The sequence below is a fragment of the Trichosurus vulpecula genome, chromosome 1 (genome assembly GCF_011100635.1).
Source record: "Trichosurus vulpecula isolate mTriVul1 chromosome 1, mTriVul1.pri, whole genome shotgun sequence".
NCBI classification, from domain to species: domain Eukaryota; kingdom Metazoa; phylum Chordata; class Mammalia; order Diprotodontia; family Phalangeridae; genus Trichosurus; species Trichosurus vulpecula.
In genome coordinates this window covers 7,159,765-7,179,145 of record NC_050573.1, presented here as the reverse complement: position 1 = coordinate 7,179,145, position 19,381 = coordinate 7,159,765, and the positions used below count along the sequence as shown (strand labels likewise).

Here is a 19,381-nt window from a genome sequence, read left to right as displayed (position 1 = left end):
CTGTTCCCACTGGATGAGCTCCTTCTTTTGAAGCTTTTTCTCCCTCCTCCTGGCTCCCACCACTCCCCACCTCCTCAAGCAGGCTGATCTCATAGCTGACTCTCAGAAGTACCTCTGTCCAAGGCATTTCTTCCACACAACTTCTCTTCTCTTTGTGTTCTGTTTATCCATGTTGGGCTGGTCCTTGAAAACCCAGATCAAGTGCCCAAAGCCTTGCCAGGCCTGCTTAGTTCCCTCCTCTGAGGGAACTAATTTCTGGTGCTTAGCCTGCTAACTAATCCTTTCTGGTGAAGGTAACACAAAGAGCCTCCCAACCAAATGGTCCCCTCTCTCCATCCTTGACCTTTTCCCAGCTGCTTCATAGTCTTCAGAGAGTCCCTGGAATCCTGAAATCACAGTCAGGGCTGAGCGACAGAGTCCTCCAAGACCATCTAGTCAACCCCATACCTGAATGAGAAGCACTGCCCCAACACTATCCCCAACAAGTGGTCCTGATGTCTGTGCTTGGAGACTGCCTAGTGAGGGGGAGCTCACTCCCTACTGAGGCAGTCCATTCAGCTTTTGGACAGCTCTCATCATTAGGAGCTGGCATCTTCCCTTTGCAACCTAGTCCCTTGGTTCCTGCTTGTGCCCTGTGGGACCAAACAGAACAAGACTAATCCGTATCACTCATGATGGTCCTTCAGATGCTTGAATCCAGCTCTGTGCCCCGAGTCTTGTCTTTTCTAGGCTAAGTATCCCCAGGTCCTCCAGCTGATTCTCCAATGACATGAATTCAATCCTCTATGCTGGCTGCCCTGCTCTGGACACTGTCCAGCTTAGCAGTGTCTTTCTTACCCTGTGGTGCCCAGAACTGTATAGGGTCCTTCCAGGGGTATCTGATGAGGTCAGAGTGCAGTGAGAACAAAATATCCCTACTCCTGGAAGCCCAAGATTGTATGAGCTTTCTTGGTTCTCACATTGCACTGTTGACTCGTATGGACCTTACTTTCCTTCAACTGAGTCTTTTCCCCCACTAAACTGCTCTTTTCTACCTGTCAACCTCCCCCCTCCCCTCCAGGTTTAAGATTTTGTATTTACCTCTACGAAATTCCATCTCTTGGGCTTGGTTCAATGTTCTAGATCTGTGACATCATTTAGCATCCTAGGTCTGGCATTCAGTCGATTTCTTCCTGTGCCACTTTTGTGTCTTGCAACCTCTATGAGTTTCTCATCTTTATCTTTAGCCAAAGCTGGAGCTACTGGGGCATGGGCCTGAAGCGCACTTTCCAAGTTAATATCAACTTGTTATTGGCTATTGTGTGTATCTGTTCATTCCCCCACTTTCAAATGCACTGACCTATACTGCTGCCTAGCCCACATCTCTTCACCTTGGCCACAAGAATAGAGGGAGAGATTTTGTCAAATGTTTTTCTAAGATGAGTCAATCAATGAACAATACGCAGTTATTAGACGTGCTATGTGCCTGGTTCTGTGCTAGGCACTGGGGATGCAAAGAAAGAGGGACATCCGTTCCTACACAGAAGGAGCTCTTGCTGCAGGGTGGGATACAAGAGATTCATAAGTTGATGATGTCAAAATATTTTGGAGAGGCTCTGTTTTCCAGAGCTAAGGCCCAGCAAGCTAGCTGTACCCTGAGGTTGGCATGACAACAATCCCTTGTGCTCTGGATGATCTCGCCCTTTGGCAGATTGTCTTGCTGTGACCAGGACCAGGTGTTCACTGAAGGATTTATGATTTATCTCCCCCTATTTCCTGGGGATGTGAGAGCCAACATGCATCATATCTCTGATCTACTCACAATCCCTGTTCCCCGTGTAGTGCCCTTCCTATCACAAACCTCTGGTTCTGTACCCCACAGAGGAATCATCACCGCAAGACTTGAGATAATCAATTTAAGAGCTGTTCCCACAGGCCCCAGGAATGGCACCTGTGGGCCTTCCATGGGGACAGTCACTCAAGACCTAAAAATGATTACGTCATGTTGCAACCCATTCTGTAGATAAACTCTGCCTTTTCCTAGCCAGATAAACCCTCCTTCTTAGGAGTGTAAGCTGCAGCCTTCAGGGGTCATTTTCCTCTCTCTGAAGTTACTTCAACTTTTGTTCGAGTCATGATTCTCCTGTCGCTAGCATGCTTTGTGTGGCCTGGCCACCCAGAGGTTAGGGGCCAGTTCTGGTTTAGTTAACAATACCTATAATGAAATAGGTTTGCCAGGTGAGTGGAGGACGGGTTGGAGCAGAGGGTGAGACCTGGTCCTCTGTTTTGGCTTATACGGCGACCTGGTCCTCTGTTTTAGCTTACACGGCCTTCTCCTTCCAATGGGAGTACAATGGAGGACTGGGGCAGGCATGGACATTCTGCATTGACCTATCGTGTGCTTGGGAGCAGCCCTTTCCCACTGGTTGTGGAGCCAGGACTGTTGGTGACCTTAAGCTGTCCTGATGAATCTATCCTGGCTGCTTTGCTCATGTCAGTGTTTGAGGTGAAGGATCCTTTCGGTAACATGATGCAGGGGGAGGGGACGGCCTGGGTGCCACCTTGTGTTCCCCCATCCCAATGATGCATGGTTCTAAGAAAAGAAGTGGAGTCAGGGAGTGGGCTCGTGGATGTGACCCAGCAGCCAAGTCATAGGGATTCAAGAGTCCATGAATCCAGAGGGGATGTTGCCAGCTCAGCATCAGTGTATTGAGAGCCTGTGTCCAGTGAAGCTAGAATGGTGGAATTCAGGACGGTGCTGGTTTTGTACTTTAACATGGTGGGCCTAAAGCCATGAAGGAACTGAGCGAAATGGTGAACCCCACTTCCCATCACCCCTCTCCCCCATCAGGGCCTCGAGAAAATGTCTATGTGTTTGTTTCTAGGTAGAGCTTGAAAGCAAAAATTAATACGTTGTTAAATGGAAGTGGGGTGCTAATCAGTAGGCCCCTGAAATGGTGGCTCAAAGTCAGTGGCAGAGAAAAGTGACCCTCCAACCTCTTCAGGGCCCGGGAGAATCCTGAGAGGGCCTGGCCTTGGGGGAGGAGGGCCAGAGCTCCCCATGTTAACCCTGACCTCCCCATTCAGTACTCCTGCCCCTAGAAGGACAGTGGCTTTTTCTCCTGAGGTCCTTGGGGCTGCCACATTGGCTCTTTGTGATCCCAGCATCCTTTTCTGGCTGTTCACTGATGATACCATTACAACAGTCCATAGAATTTTCCCAGGAGTTGTAGTTTTTTCTCCTTGCTGTTGTCCCCTCAATCTCTTAATGGTCATGGAAGGAGCAGGTGTTTTCTGTCATTTTTATTTTGTACTTACCTCTTTAAGCTGTGATTTCAAGTTGTGATTATGGAAAATTTAGCTATTTAAAGTAAAAGTCCTTGGGCCTGTAATTTTTTTTTTGAACTTAGATTTCAGGAATAGTTGTCTGAGTTGTCACCAAGGCAATAATAGAGAGTGGCATGTGGGGCAGTCTGAGGATGGCTAAGGTGGATTCTGAGCCAGGGAAGGTTGTGAGGATGGCTTAGTACACAGCCTAGATGGGATCCTCCTGCCTTTATTTCCCATTGTGCTTTTTCCTTTCTGGAAGAGGAAAATTCCCACCTGGTTAATCCTGGGCCTTGCCTTAACAGTGTGTAGCTACATGATTGGCTGTGGGATGTGACTCATGCCTGGAATGAAACAGAATTAAGGGAGTTTTCCCCCTGTCCTATGATAACTATGTCCCTCTTTTTTCTTTTATAGATCATTTGTGTAATCCGGAAATTTTTCAAAATCATGTTTCAAATGAATGTTCCCATGGGCCTTCAAGGGTCGTTCTGACTTTTTTGGCCAAAAGGAGAGAATGAGGAGGGAATTATAATTTTCATAGGAATTAACCTGATATGTGTAATCAATATATTAATAATTCAGTTTTCTCCAAGCTGCCTCACAGTGCAGCTTAAACTGATTAATCACAACTCTGACAAAGCTCCCAATCACTGGACCTTAAGTGAGGGAAATCAAAGATTGTAGATCCTGTTTAATCAGAGAACCCTGGTTCTGTCTTGTAGGGGAGGTGGTCATGACCCCCAAGACTTGATCCCAGAAGTGTTGCATTGGTGGGCTCGTGGGTTTCTCATGGGAAACCACTAAATGATTGTCTGTTATCCACCTTCCCACCTCCTTCCAGCCTTGTGATTTAAGTCTATAACCTGTGCTTTTGCTTCAGCTAAGAGAACACTCTTCCCTCTCAAACTGCTTAATTAAAGTACTTGATTGTTGGCACTCAGCCTCTAGGCCTGCTTTGTGGGACTCTGAGCCTTCTCAGCTTAGAGACTGGCTCTGTAAAAATCCTGTTAACAGGTTCACAGCCTGCCCATCTTCCCCTCCTCCTCACTGTCAGTCTCCCCACCTATTCGCCCCCCTGCAAATCTTGTCCTCTGTGCCTTCACAGCATCCCTCACATTGGCCTGTTTTTTTTCCATTCTTCCATTGACTCCCTGGGTGACTCCTCCAGCAGCCCAGGTCTGGCTCATGGCAATGGCCTTCTCATGGGTCCCCCTGCCTCCATGTCATCCCCCTGAAATCTATCCTCCACGCAGATGGGATTTCTGTAAGTCATTGACATTTGCAAAACAGTTCTACATTGGCTCTCTCATTTAATCTTCCCAACAGCCCTGGGAGGTAAGGGCTATGAATAACAACCAAAATCAATCCCAAAACAGCTGGCCTTTGTGTAACACTTTATGTTTGCATAATGCTTTTTAGATGTTATCTATTTTTTTTTACTCCCAAGAATGCAGGGAAGTGGGTGCTGTCATTCTCCCCATTTCACAGGTAGGAAAAGTGAGGCTGAAGGAGAAAAAGGGACTTTTTCGGACTTAAGGGGGCACAACTAGGAAGTGTGTAAAGGTGGATTTGAACTCAGGTCCTCCTGACTTGAGGCCCAGTGTTGCATCCACTGAAGCTATATTTCCCCTCTTCCTCCTCTTCCTTCATCGCAGAGAGCCAGCCCTGTGAATAAAACCTGTTTTAGGTTCTCTTCAGGTCCCAGAAGGGAGAGAAAGGGTCTGGGAAGAAGGCAACATGGTGTCTGGACCTGAGCTTTCACCTCTCATCCAGCCAGGGACTTGGCCTGTTCTGGCTTTCTGGCCCGAGGGTTGTCAGGGGCCTCATGTTGGAAGCCACCATGAAGGGGAGGGGACATCAGACACAGAAGTCAGGAGAAGCCATTGAATGAGAAAAGTCAAGATTTTTATTGAAAGCAGGGGAGGGGGAAGGGTGAGCTGGGGAAGCCCATGTGTGGGGATGGAGAGATGGGAGCAAGAGGGATGTGGGCATCTAAGTGCACTGGCTTGGGGAGAGCTCCTTCTGGATGACACTGTCCTCATGAGTGACCTTGCAGGTGAAGAGGTCACCTGACAGCCACTGGTCAGAGGAGAGTGAGAGGTAGCTGCTGGCTGAGTACTTGTTGTCACTCTGGCGGGACGGCTGTGTCGTGTCCACGCCCTGGGACACGGGGGAGCCATTCTTGGTCCAGGCCACATCCACGGTGCCTGGGTAGAAGCCACTGATCAGACACACGAGGGTGGCCTTTTTGGTGTCTAGTTCCTCTTGGGATGGAGCAAAGACATTAACGGTGGGTCTTGCCTTGGGCTGTCCTGTAAGGAGTGTTGAAAGAGGTGGAGAGGTTAGATGACAAACAGCCAAGGGTTAGAGCCTCAGGGACATCCTTGCCCAGACCTGTGTGTCCAGGTGAGATGTTACCAGAGCCTTGGTTTGAAGGAGGGAGCCCTTCATCAGGGTGTCAGAGAGTTTCGTTTGCGAAGCTCTTTTCTCCTACTGCTACATGCACTGTACAGATGAGGAAACTGAGTCCCAGAGAGTGGAAGTGAACTGCCAAAGGTCAGACACAGAGTAAGAAGTAGGGCTCAAATTGAAACCCCCAGAACTGCTCTTGTCTTCTCTGCTTCTCTGGGTTCTTGTGCTGACTTTGGCCTGAATTTCTGCGCACCGTGTGCTCAGCCTTTGTCATCTCTGGCCTTCTACTTCTTCATCTGCTGGTCAGATGATTCAAACTGATCTCTAAAGTCACCTTCCAGGCCTGACCTTCTCCTGGTTCTGCTCAAGCTTCCCCTTAAAATTGTCAGAGAAGAAGCTAGAATATCCTGCTGGGCATTCGGATGGATTCCCAGGACACTCCTTGATGCCCTGCCCTACCACCCCCCCACTGCCTTTCTGCTTCCTGTCTTGGGGGATGGGAAGGTCTGCCTGTCTGCCCCGAGCAGAACGTTTGGCTTTGGCAATGAGGGCCTGAGTCCTGGGGAGTCAGTGTCTCTTGGGGGATTGTGGAGACAGTCAGTGAGGATCAGCTGGTCTGCTCTGAGGAAGTCTGTGTGTTCTGGGGATCTAGGCTTGGCCAGTTGGTATGAGTCCTTGTGTCCTGGGAAGTCTCTGGTGTAGCTTCTCTCTGTCTTAATCATGCCCACCCCTTCCAGGATAATGCCCCCTCCCTCTGCCTTTGTCCTTATCCGTGTCCTCCGGTACTCCATACCTACTCTCCTGTGTGGCCAGATCCCTTGTCTTCTGCCCCACCCCAGGTTGCCAGGGATGACCCCTCCCTTTGTCCCCTGAAGGGCCCTGCCTTGGCTTCAGTAGATGAGGTGGCCCTTCTGACCAGCAGACCTCTATGCTCCCTCCCACATTCTCCTCAATGAACTAACAATTCCCTGGAGAAAGCTCAGGTTTGACCCTCATCCTCCAGGCCTCCCTATGCCCTGCCTAGGGGTCCCTTCAGCTCAGTCCAGTCCTGAAATCTTGGCTGTCCCCAATCCTAAAGGTTGTTCATTGAACCCAAAGAGTGGAGGGAGACAGAGCTAGGTTTGGAAAGAGTCCAGGCTATTTTTACAGACTGTTCCAGCCCCTGAGGACAATGCTATCTCAGAGAGGTCAGGAACCTGGGGAGAGGGTGAATCTATAGGAGGAGCTGGCAAGTATGACCCCAGTTAGGAGCCATGGCCAAGCAGAGCAGATCAGGAGAAATTTTCTCAGCATTCCCAGTATCCCAGAAAGGGAGAGAAAAAAGGATGACTCACCGAGGACAGTCACGTGTGTTCCTCCTCCGAACACCAAACACTGTGATATAGACCCACACAAAAACCTCCCAGTGAACTGTTTCAGAGCCACCTCCGCCCCTTCCCTCTGTGCAGCTGTGAGACAGAAACACTGGCCCCTCCACCTGTTCACCACAGACCAGAGGCCCCTTCCCCTTCACCAGAGAGCTCGGCAGCTGTCCCCCAATTCCCATCACTGTGAACATTTGCCCCAACCATTATGAGCTGAGAGAAAATCTGTTATCTGGGTGGATATGAGTTCCTATGCCAGGGTCTTGTCCAGGAATCCCATGAGGCATTAGTAAGGAGCGCCTCATGTAGAACTGGGATTTTTAGGGTCTTTTCCTAGATCAGCCCCCACAGCCTGGCCCCTAAGGATCTCAAAGCACTGAACATGTACCACTGAATTCTTGCTGCCAGCTCTTGGAACCCATGTTTCCAGGAGACTGACAGACATGGTGTGGAGGCCTGTAGGTAGAGGATACTAAAGTCCAGAGGCCCATGGGTTTGGATTTATCTCCTTTTCCAAACTCTTCTTCCTTTCCCTATCTCCAACCGGGTGGGGTCATATCTTCTGGGCTCATTGGTGGGATTGAGTCCCTGATCCAGATCCAGGCTTTTCCAGATTTCTCAGGTGAAGTGGGACTTGAATTGGGCCTTGTTCCCCCCAGCACCACCTCAAGATAGAGCAATCCCTGGCTCCACTCTTTCCTGTGGTCATTAGGGTAGGGAAGGCAGGGTGAGTGGTAAGGGCTGCTTAAGTGGGTCAGGGAAAGCCGTCTACTTGTCCTGAAGATTTGGTATGGGATTAGCTTTTATATTAGAGGACTTTTTCACCCCCTAGGGTGGCCATCCTAGATGGAAATAAAGAACCAGTCAGAGGTTTGAATCCCCATGCCCCTATTGTGTGTGAGCCATGGCCAGCAACACACCCTCAATATTCACCCCTCATCAATCAATATAGCAATAAATCACTCACCATTTATGAAGTGCCTACTATGTGCCAGACACTGTGCTAAGCATTCACCAAACACTTGGCAGGAAGGAGCATGTGTTCATTGCCTGCAAAGCTCTTCCCTCCCAACAGCCCTGGCAGTTAGGACACCTGAGGATTCTAATGCCTGTTGTGCAGACAAGGAAAGGGCAAGATAAAAGACAAAGATGGTGGGGACTTAGCAGCAGCAGAAGACATTAGGGAGAGCTGGGAAGAAGATCCAGAGGAAGTATATGAGAGAGCCCTTAACATCACCAGTAACCATCATGGTGCAGTCACTGCTTTAGAGCCAGACATCCTAGAGATGCAGTCAAGTGGGTCTCCAAAGGAGGACATGGGATTCCAGCTGAGCTAGTGAAAACCCTAAATGATGACACCGTTAAAGGGCTGCACTCACTACACCAACAAACTGGGAAAACTCTACAATGTAGACTGGTTTGGCAAGATCCCTTTACACCTTCATGGTAAAGAAGGGCAATGCCAAAGAATGTTCAAATTACTGATTGACTGAGCTCATTTCATAGGCCAGCAAGGTCATGCTGAAGATTCTGCCAGCTAGGCTTCAGTCACACCTGAACCAAGAATGACCAGAAGAGCAGGCTGGTTTTCAAAGCATCAGAGGAACTAGAGGCCGAATTGCCAACATTTGCCGGATTATGGAGAAAGCAAGAGAGTTTCAGAAAAACGTTTACTTCTTCATTGACAGCAGTAAAGACTGTGTGGATCACAATAAAATGTGGCAAATGTGGCAAATCCTCACAGAGATGGGAGTAGCAGATCATCTTACTTTTCTCCTGAGGAAGCTGCCTGTGGGTCAGGAAGCAAGAATTAGAACTGAACGTGGAACAACTCATTGGTTGAAGATGGAAAAGGAGTACAAGATGGCTGTATGTTGTCACCTTATTCATTCAAGTTACAGGCAGAGCATGTCATGTGAAATGCCAGGCTGGAGGACTCAAAAGCCAGAATTAAGGTTGCCAGGAGAAATCTCAGCAATGCCAGACATGCAGATGATACCAGTCTGATGGCAGAAAGTGAAGAAGGATGAAGAAACCTCTTGATGAGAGTGAAAGAGGAGTGTAAAGGCTGGCTTAAAGCTTGACATCAAAAGTAAGGTCATGGCAGCTGGTCCCATCACTTGCTGGTAAATGGAGGGAGAAGAAATGGAAGCAGTGTTAGATTTTATATTGTTGGGGTTAAAGGTCACTGTAAATGGTGACTGCAGAAATGAAATTAAAAGATGTTTGCTCCTTTGAAGAAGAGTTATGGGGAATCTGGACAGCAGAGCTATCATCTTAGGGCCTAAGGTTTGGATGGTCAAAGCTATGGTTTTTCCAGTAACTAGGTATGGCTGTAAAAGTCAGACTGTAAGGGAAGCTGAGTGCTGTAGAATTGTAGTTCTAAATGACAGTGTTGAAGAAGACCTCTGAGAGTCTCTTGGATGGCAAGAAGATCCAATCAGCCAATACATAAAGAAATGAATTCTGTCTGTTCTTTGGAAGGTATTACTGAAGCTGAAGCTGAAATACTTTGGCCAGATAATGAGAAGATAGGATTCATTGGAAAAGACCCTTATTTTGGGCAAGATTGAAGGCAAAAGGAGAAGGGCATGATGGAGGAGGAGTTGATTGGATTGTGTCATGTAAACCTCCAGTCCCTAGGCATATCTAACCTCATTCTACTCTTGTCACCCTGAGGTCCCTCCCTGTATGCCTGAGGGTCACTCTTGGAATCAAGAAAACCTAAGTTAAAACCCTCCCTGGCACACAGCCTAGTTGTGACCATGGGCCAGTCAGGAACCTTTCAGTGTCCCAAGCAAGGCTGTGGTTGAGAGATGTGGTGACTTCTAGCCTGAGAAGGGAATGTCCACTTGGGGATTTCCTTCCTCAGAGGGAGGGAAAGATCTGGAATAACACAATCCTCATTATTATTACCACAGGATATAGACCTAGAAGGGTCCTTGGGCATCTTCTGGTCCAGCTTGTCATTTATACAGTTGAGGAAACTGAGTCCCAAGGAGAGGCTGGGCTCAGGCCAAGGTGACATGGCTAATTCAGTGTCAGAGCCAGTGTCTGATGCAAGCCTTTGGTCACTAAGTGCAGGGCTCTGTGTCTTCAGAGTCTTATCTCTTGGCTTTGTAATGATGGTGATACTGATAATGATGATGATAATAGCTAACATTTCTCGAGTGCTTGCTGTGTGCCAGGCTCTGTGCTAAGCAGTTGAGAAGGAATATCTCATTAGATCCTCACAACAACTATGATTGTATCTATTTAACTTTTCAGTAAAATGCAGGAGGTGGATGTTAAGTGACTTGCTCAAGGTCCCACAGCTGGTAAGTGTCTGAAGCTGGACTTGAACTCAAGGCTTCCTGACTCCAGGTCCAGACATAGAGCTGGAAGGGAACTGAGAAACTCCCTCATCCACATTGCCCTCTTTACAGATGAGATAAGTGCTTCTGGGGGAGGCTGTGACTTGGCTAAGGTCTCCAGGTGGTAAGGACACATGGGTCCATGTGAGCCCCCATCGTCTCATTATGGAGCCAGTGTTCCCTGTCCTCTGATGTGTCAGGAAGAGGATGGTTGTGTCTAGTCCTCTAGGGCTCTGGGGTTGTCAGGATGGGAGGGAGCTTGTCCATCCCAGTGGCTGAAGCTGAGCTGTCTCAGTCCTGGGTTCCACTCTGATCCCTCTCTCCCATTCCCTAGATGTGGGGCTACTCTCTGGATCTCCACTGTCATCTCTTGTTTCCCTCCCTACCTTGGGTCACTGCAGATTGTGGACTCTGGGACCATTGACTTTCATCTCCTATCCAGCTGGAAGCTTGGCCTGTGCTGGCTTTTTGGTATGGGTGTTGTCAGGGGCCAAATGTTGTGAGCCACCATCAAGGGGAAGGAATGTCAGACACATAAGACAGGAGAGGCAATTGAATGAGAAAAGACAAGATCTTTATTGAAGGCAGGGGAGAGGGATGGATGAGCTGGAGATGCCCATGTGTGGGGATAGAGGGAGGGGTTGAGGAGGGATGTGAGATTCTAAGTGTCCTGGAGGTAGGATACCTCCTTCTGGATGACCTTGCCCTCATGGGTGACTCTGCAGGCATAGGTGCTGCCTGATTTGCACTCATCAGTGGAGAGTAAGAAATAGCTGTAGCCTAAGTATTTGTATCCACTGGGTTCACGTATTGTCCTGGGGCTCTCTACACCCTGGGATATGGGGGAGCCATCTTTGGTCCAAACCACCTCCAGGGGTCTCAGATAAAAGCCACTTATCAGATATACTGATGATGGGGGACAATGTCGGATGACCTGGTAGTGTGGTAGAGATAGGGGAAAAAGTCAGTGTTACACAGAGTAGAGACACATTAATATTCATACTTATAATCCTATTCAATGCTCCTTCTTGTACTGAGAGTTTTTTCCATTTCTAATCCTTCCTGACCCCAGGGAACCTGGACTTTTCTGGTGTGTGCCCCCCTCCCTTCCTTCCCCACCCTTCTCCTCTTCCTCTCTTGACCTTGACTGCTTTCCAATACAATGTTGTCTGATGCTGAGGAGTCTCTTTGGAGGAGGCAATCAATCAAACAAAGGTGTTGGGGATTACAGATGATGCCATGAATCCAAGATTCCCTCCCTGTCTCACCTATTGTTCTTTAGGACATACTAAGATTTTGTCTTTATATTCTCTGAGTCTTCCCCTGCCCATACAGGGCTCCTGCTCTCCAGTCTCACCTGGTTACTCCTCCCCTGGACAGCATGGATGCTTCATTTGGACCGTACTCGGTATTTCCTGAGACTGTTCTAAAAGCCAGGCTACTGTTCTTCATGACCATCCTTTGTCCTTTCCCCAGCCTTTTCCTCATGCCTGAGCTCAACAGAGCCTCAGTACATCTCTCCAAGGCATAGTTCCCTCTCTCAATTCCTCTGCTTTTCTACTAGTGTCTGCTGAGATCTGTGTGACCTTTGGACCTACCCCAACTGTCCAATAGATTTCCTTCTCAGTTTTTTCATAGGACCACAGATTTAGAGCTACAAAGGGCCTCTAAGACCATTGAGTTCCACTACTTTATTTTATAGATCAAGTAACTAATGCCTGGAGATATTAATTAACTTTTCCACTCAAATAATAAGTACCAAAGACAGTAGGTCCAAAGAAATATGAGATGCACAGATTTAGAGATATTGCCGCACCAAATGTTCATATGGCCTATTTCTGATCAATCTGTGTTCAGGGAAGACTAGAACCTTTGGTTTGAGGGTTGCTGAGCCCTTTTCACAGCTGCTTTCTACCTTTGGTGTCCACCTGTTCCAACTAACTCTCACCTGTGTCTACAAGAAGCTGTAGCATGACACACATTTCAGCAGATGGACTAAACCAGGTTCAGGGTAACCAAGGGATATCAAATTTATTGGTGAATTGGGGGGTGTCTAGCCCAACCATGTGAATACTTCCCCTGGTGGAATGGGTGGATGTGAAGAATTTGTTCCGAAGGCCATGAAGGCAGCTGAAGCAGGTGCTGTGGAGCACTTAAAGCTTGGTATAATATTAATGGGATCTGAAGATCTTCCCTGCCCATTAGGGAAGCTTGATTAGTGAAGGCTTGCTTGTAGGAAGGCTTTCACACCTTTTGGTCCTAAGTTGATTAGGCTCTGAGCCATGAGGGTTGTGATGCCTTCTGGCTCTGACAAGTGTATATATACTTTGAGTTGGTATTTTGCTTTGGGGGGTTGTATTGGGGATCCTTGAAGAATTTGGCCCTTGTTTCCTTTGATTAATTCAGTGTCTTTGATTGAGTCTTACTAGGTGCTAAGCCCCAGGCCCAAACCCCTATCTGTTAGGTGCTAAGCCTGTGTGGGTGTGAATTGGTAACTAAGGTGGGGCTCCAGGTGAGGCCAATGAAGGGAGGTGCTAACACTTGAGCCAATCAAAGGAGCCTAAGTTCTGGTTGTTCAGATGACATTTGATGACGTCTGAAACTGTATAAAAAGGGAAGATGGAGCTATTTTGTTTAGGGCTCTCACTCTTGGTGGCACACTGATGTGGAGACTCCGGGCAGCTGTAGCTAAGAGCCCTTCAGCTCATAAACCTGGATGTTGGGACTTTGTTAAACTCTGGTACCTATGCATTGGGATTTGAATCAGACAAGGTATGTCAGTTGATGTTGTTGTGCTGAAAAAAAGCGAGTGAGATGCGGATATAAATTTAGATGTGAATTTATTGAAGTGCGCGACTGCTCGGAGTAATTACTCAAATCGAACAGCCTTGAGCAAAGGGAGAGAAAGAGTATTTAAAGGGAAAGAACACAATTAGATTTCCGTGGAGATGGGGACACAAACAGTGGGACAAGCTGAGGCAAGATCATTTCTGTGGAGATGGGGACACAAACAGTAGAGTGAGCTGGGGCAAGATGGAGAAACTGAAAAGAAGGGTAGGGCATAACAATGTTTGTAATTTGTTTGTATTTGCTCTGAAGTTCTGGGTTCTGCCTTTTCCCCCTGAACTAGGTGAATGATATTTGTATGCTGGATTAAAGTAAGATTGTCAACCCCTTAACGTTGCTTTCCTTAGTAAAGCAGATCAAAAGAACCTGGGCTTGCAGCATTCTGTGAGGTGGTTGTTGTTGGTTTTAAAGCCCCACAGCAGCTATTAGCTGGATTGCTGAAACAAATGGCGTAGTCGGCAGGATCTGCATTTTAAAAGGAAAGTATGGCGTTTTGGGGTACTGGGTGGCTGAATGTTTCCCAGTTTTTAGATTGCTCTTTGTACTTGGGGTGGCTATGGTTCTGTGGGGCCCCAGGAATGACAAAGGCCTGAAGGAAAACAGGCTAGTGGTTTCCCAGGAGCTCAGAGCAGGGCCCCTGGAAGATAATCCCTCCTTCCGAGGGATTAGCTTGATAAGCCTGGCCCCAGAGGACTGTGCTGAAAGGGTGAATGTTTTGAGACTATATTGTATTTGGAGTTTTGAAACAGGAGCAGAGAAGAGCCTTTCTACAGACTTCAGAGAAAGAACAGAAAATGGCCTTCATGCAGATTTGGTGGGAGCAGCTGGTGAGGAGAGAGAAAAAGCTGGCAGTGGCCGAAGCCAGGAGAGGCCAGGCAGAAGCCAGGCTCAGCCAGCCCGAGTTGGAACCCAGGAGCTTGGAATTCAGCCCTGGGGCAAGATGGAAACTTTGCAGCAAGGAGCTAAGTGTATCTCTGTGCTGCCTCCCCCAGGGCCTGTTTGGGACCCTGGAGGGAGGGATAGATTTGTTTATGGTGGAGTGTTGAAAATGTTGTGCCGAAAAAAGGCGAGCGAGACCCGGATATAAATTTAGATGTGGATTTATTGAAGCATGCGACTGTTCAGAGTAGTTACTCAAATCGAACAGCCCTGAGTAAAGGAAGAGAAAAAGTATTTAAAGAGAAAGAACACAATTAGATTTCCGTGGAGATGGGGACACAAACAGTGGGACAAGCTGAGGCAGGATCATTTCTGTGGAGATGGGAGTACAAACAGTAGAGTGAGCTGGGGCAAGATGGAGAAACTGAAAGGGGGGGCAGGGCATAACATGGGAAGTGCCTTCGACCCCCAGGGACCCCATCCTGTTGCCTTTATTGCCTAGCCGCCCCTCAGGACTTGGAACCAGGGACTGGAACAGCACAGGGAGAACAGTCCCCCAACAGAACTTTGTTTGGACTTTTTCTTTGAATTGGGACTTTGGGTGTCAAGTGGATGCCTGCAACTGCAGTTTGGAGAGGAGATATCCCCAATAGAACTCTATTTGTTTGTTTGTTTGCTTTAGGGCTTTACTAACTAAAGCATGCCCATGCCTTTGGGTACTGGGGAAAAACCTGCAATGGCAGTGTGATGCTGAAGAAGTACTTTATTTGGACACTGTATTAGCTAAAGAGATTAACTTGCTTTGACCTAGGGGTAGACATTTGAATTGTAAACAAATATTTTGGGAATGATTGATTGAAGAGATTAACTTGATGGGACCTAGGGATGGATCATGTTTGCATTGTAAACAAGTATTTGGGAATGACACTAAATGTTATGGTTTGCTTTGTTGTGAATGATATGTTTTAGTTTCCTGCTTGATTGGATCACAATGTATAATGGTTCTATTTGTTCCAGGATCCATGGCTATTTAATTTAGATTTTTGTTAGGCCAAGGAACCTGGAAAGGAGTGGAGTGTATTGGGGATCCTTGAAGAGTTTGGCCCTTGTTTCTTTTGATTAATTCAGTGTCTTTGACTGAGTCTTACTAGGTGCTAAGCCCCAGGCCCAAACCCCTATCTGTTAGGTGCTAAGCCTGTGTGGGTGTGAATTGGTAACTAAAGTGGGGCTCCAGGTGGGGCCAATGAAGGGAGGTGCTAACACTTGAGCCAATCAAAGGAGCCTAAGTTCTGGTTGTTCAGATGACATTTGATGACATCTGAAACTGTATAAAAAGGGAAGATGGAGCTATTTTGTTTAGGGCTCTCACTCTTGGTGGCACACTGATGTGGAGACTCCGGGCAGCTGTAGCTAAGAGCCCTTCAGCTCATAAACCTGGATGTTGGAACTTTGTTAAACTCTGGTACCTATGCATTGGGACTTGAATCAGACAAGGTCTGTCTGTTGATGTTTGTAATTTGTTTGTATTTGCTCTGAAGTTCAGGGTGATGGCTTTTCCCCTGACCTAAGTGAATGATATTTGCATGCTGGATTGTCAACACCTTAACGTTGCTTTCTTTAGTAAAGCAGATCAAAAGAACCTGAGCTTGCAGTGTTCTGTGAGCTGGTTGTTGGTTTTACGGCCTCACAGCAGCTGCTAGCTATGTTGTTGAAACAGGGGTTCACTTATGAGAAGGATGTTTTGATTTCCTGGTCGAGACTCTGAGTAGCCATATGTTCAGAACCCTCCAATTGCTCAGATGTACCGGCTGTCTTGATCTGGTGATGTATGTAAAGTATATTGCTTTGATCAGGCAGTTAAGAGCTCTGTCTGTTGATCTTTATGCTAATTTCTCTGCTTGTATTTTCTCTGATGTTCAGGGTGCTGACTTTTCCCCTAAACTAGTGAATGTAATTAAAAGTGAAATTGTTAAGCCCTTTTTGACAGTCTTTCCTAGAAAAACAGATTAAAGCTAGGGTGCTTGCTATAACACTTGGTTAGACACTGAAGACATCAAGGTTGTCCACTGCATCTTGAGCCATCACTGGTCACCTTGATTCTGTCCTGCTGCTGGAATGTGATGACTCTAGAAAGAGAGAGTGAGGCTGACAACTTGGTGTAACTCTGCCTTACCTAAATCCAATTTACACACGAATCAAAAGACATCACTCATAGCATTTTACCATTTTACCTATCTCAAAGTCCTGTGGTGACAGGTAAGTGACAAAGCAGCAGGTGTGGATACACTGGAAGCCGTAGTCACAATCCTGCTCACAGGTAGCCCAGGCCATAGGGTCATTTCTCACTGAAAGAAGCAGTGGGATTTGGCAGCCCTTGGGTGTCTGAGCAGCCTTTTAAGGATCACACTGCTCACCTCCTGGTGGGAGGAATGGGCTGGAAAAGGTGCCCTAAAAATTGTCTGTTTATCCATGCCCATGGCCAATTACCACAACAGGCAGGGAATCTCACTCTGTGGTCGAAATACAAAGGAGAGTACAAAAACATCTGCAGAGACAATTCTACTCCCCACAGGCACATGGAATGTGTGCACACTTATAGACAACACAAGATCCAGTAGACCCGAAAGATGAACAGCTCTTATTGCAAGAGAATTCAGCAGGTATCGCATCCAAATAGCAGCCCTGAGTGAAACAAGGTGTGATGGTAACCAAAAATGGGCTCCTTAGCACTTAGTCAACAAGTGCCCTTGACTAGTCTGGCTTTTTCCCCTGAACTAACTGAATGCTGTTTGTATGCTGGACTGGAGTAAGCTTGTCGGCCCCTTCACCTTGTTTCCCTTGCTTAAGCTGATCAAAAGAACCTGTGCTTTCCCGGTCAACCCCTTCACCTTGCTTAAGCAGATTGAAAGAACCTGTGCTTTCCCTGGCGGACCTTACACCCCCGCAGAAGCCGGATGGTTAAAAACAGCTTCTGTTGGAGCCAGAGGCTGCTATAGCTACAGCCACAGCTGAAGCTGAAGCAGGAGCTGCCGGTAGCAGAGCTGACCTACGGGAGGAAGCTGAACAAGGACTTGAGGCCAGTGGGTAATCTTTTTACCATAGAGGGGAAGCATGTATATGATTTTGCTTCACACCATCACGCTTCTCTGTGGCCTCCTGGTTACTCTTGTGAGGTGTACTTATTGGGCCTGGAAGCTTTTGATCAATATATCAACATGGGGATGCTGGTTCATGGGTTGGTTACTGTGGAGCCTAAATATATGCTTTGATTCTTCTGCCTCCTACTTTGAGAGTTTCTTATATCTGGTGGTTCTGAACCTTTCAGACATATATATGATTCTCTTTGAAATTATAAACTCTGCCCTCCTACTACACAAGGCTGGCAAATGAAGGCCAGTTTACTGAAGTCAGAGCTGTACACATGTTTTTCTGGAGTGGCCACAGGGAAGGGGAGCACTGTGAAGGTGGTGTAGGTTTTGCAATCAAAACTAATCTAGTCAACAAGCTTGTGTGTCTACCAAAAGGAATGAATGACAGATTCATGACAATGTGATTGCCACTTGCAATAAAACATCATGCCACCATCACCACTGCCTATCCTCCCACCATGATGAAGCCTGAGGAGGTCAAAGAAAAATTTTATGAAGACCTGGAGACCCTTATCATCAATGTGCCAAAAGAGGACAAGCTTATAATTTTGGGTAACTTTAATGCTAGAGTAGGCTCAGACTACCAGACTTGGTAGGGAGTCCTAGGGAAGAATGGAGTTGGAAACAGCAACACCAATGGTCACTTGCTACTGAAGACTTGTGCATCTCATGACCATCTCATCAACAACACTGTCTTCTGTTTACCTAAATGCAATTAAACTTTGTGGATGCACCCTCTCAGCAAACATTGGCATTTAATAAACTATGTGATTGTAAGAAGAACAGACAGACAGAATGTGAGAGTGATGAAGACAATGTGTGGCACAGAGTGCTGGTCCGATGGTAGACTTATTCTCTCTAAGCTAAATATTCCCATTCAACAAAAGCGGCATCCCCAAGGCAAAATGACTACCAGAAGAATTAATGTCAACAAATTAGAGTTCTTCTCTGAGCAGGAACAATTTGTTGGAGGGAGGGAAGGTTGAGCCAACACACAATTTCCAACAGTAGAAAAGAAGTGGGTAGCTTTCAGAGATTTGTTGTATAGCATTGTTTTTGCTCATCTAGGCAAGAACAAAACTGGTTTGATGAAAATGATGGGGAAATTCAGAAACTGTTAAATGAAAAACAAGAACGCCACAGGGTTTACCAGTAGGATAGTTTATCTATTTCTAAGAAGGCAGTATTTAATTCCAGCAAAAGTAAAGTACAAGCAAAGCTTAGAGAGATGCAGGATTCTTGGCTCAGTAAGAAGGCAGATGAACTTCCGTTTTATGCTGATATAATAATCCAAAGCACTTTTATGATATCCTGAAGGCTATTTATGGGCCAAAGACCCATGGTGCATCTCAACTACTCAGTGCTGATGGAGCCATGTTGATTAATGATAAGAATGATTCTAGAGAGATAGGCTGAACACTTCCACAGTGGTCTCAACAGACCATCATCAATCAATCTCTCCCCTGCCGAAGCTCCAACTAAAGAACAGGCTTTGAATGCCATTAGGCTCCTTTTGTGTGGCAAAGCACTGATTCTATTCCAGCTGAGGTTTACAAGGTAGGGGGTGCATTGCTCATACAAAAGCTGACTGACATTTTCCAGGTTGTATAACAAGAGGAAGTTATCCAGGAGTTCAAGGATGCCTCCATTGTCCATCTCTATAAAGGTAAAAGAAGTAGATTGTCCTGTGATAGTCATGGGGTGGGGTCCTCTCTCTTAGATTCTTGCCAGTCTTCCTTAATAGACTGATTCTTCACCTGGAAGATGGCCATCTACTTGAGAGCCAGTGTGGTTTCAGAAAAGGCTGAGGAACAGTTGATATGGTATTTGCTGCCCAACAACTCCAGGAGAAATGCCAGTATACAATATTTGTAAATCTGACCAAGGCCTTTGATACTGTCAGTCATAAAGGACTATGGAAAATTATGTCAAAATTGGTTTGCCCGGAGAAGTTCATCAGCATATCAATTTCATGAGGGCATTCTTGCCCAGGTTTTGGATAACGGACATTACCCTTGTGCTATCCCGGTCGCCAATGGAGTGAAACAAGGCTGTGTTCTCGCTCCCA

At 46.8% G+C, this 19,381-nt stretch overlaps 1 gene segment (V, D, J or C); it reads right to left on the bottom strand.

Moving 5' to 3' along the window:
• Positions 1–5,192: 5,192 nt before the first annotated feature.
• Positions 5,193–19,381, bottom strand: part of LOC118833711 — a 105,416-nt gene continuing 91,227 nt past the window's right edge. Inside the window, 1 exon segment of the C gene segment in view lies at positions 5,193–5,621. Coding sequence covers positions 5,302–5,621 — 320 coding nt within the window.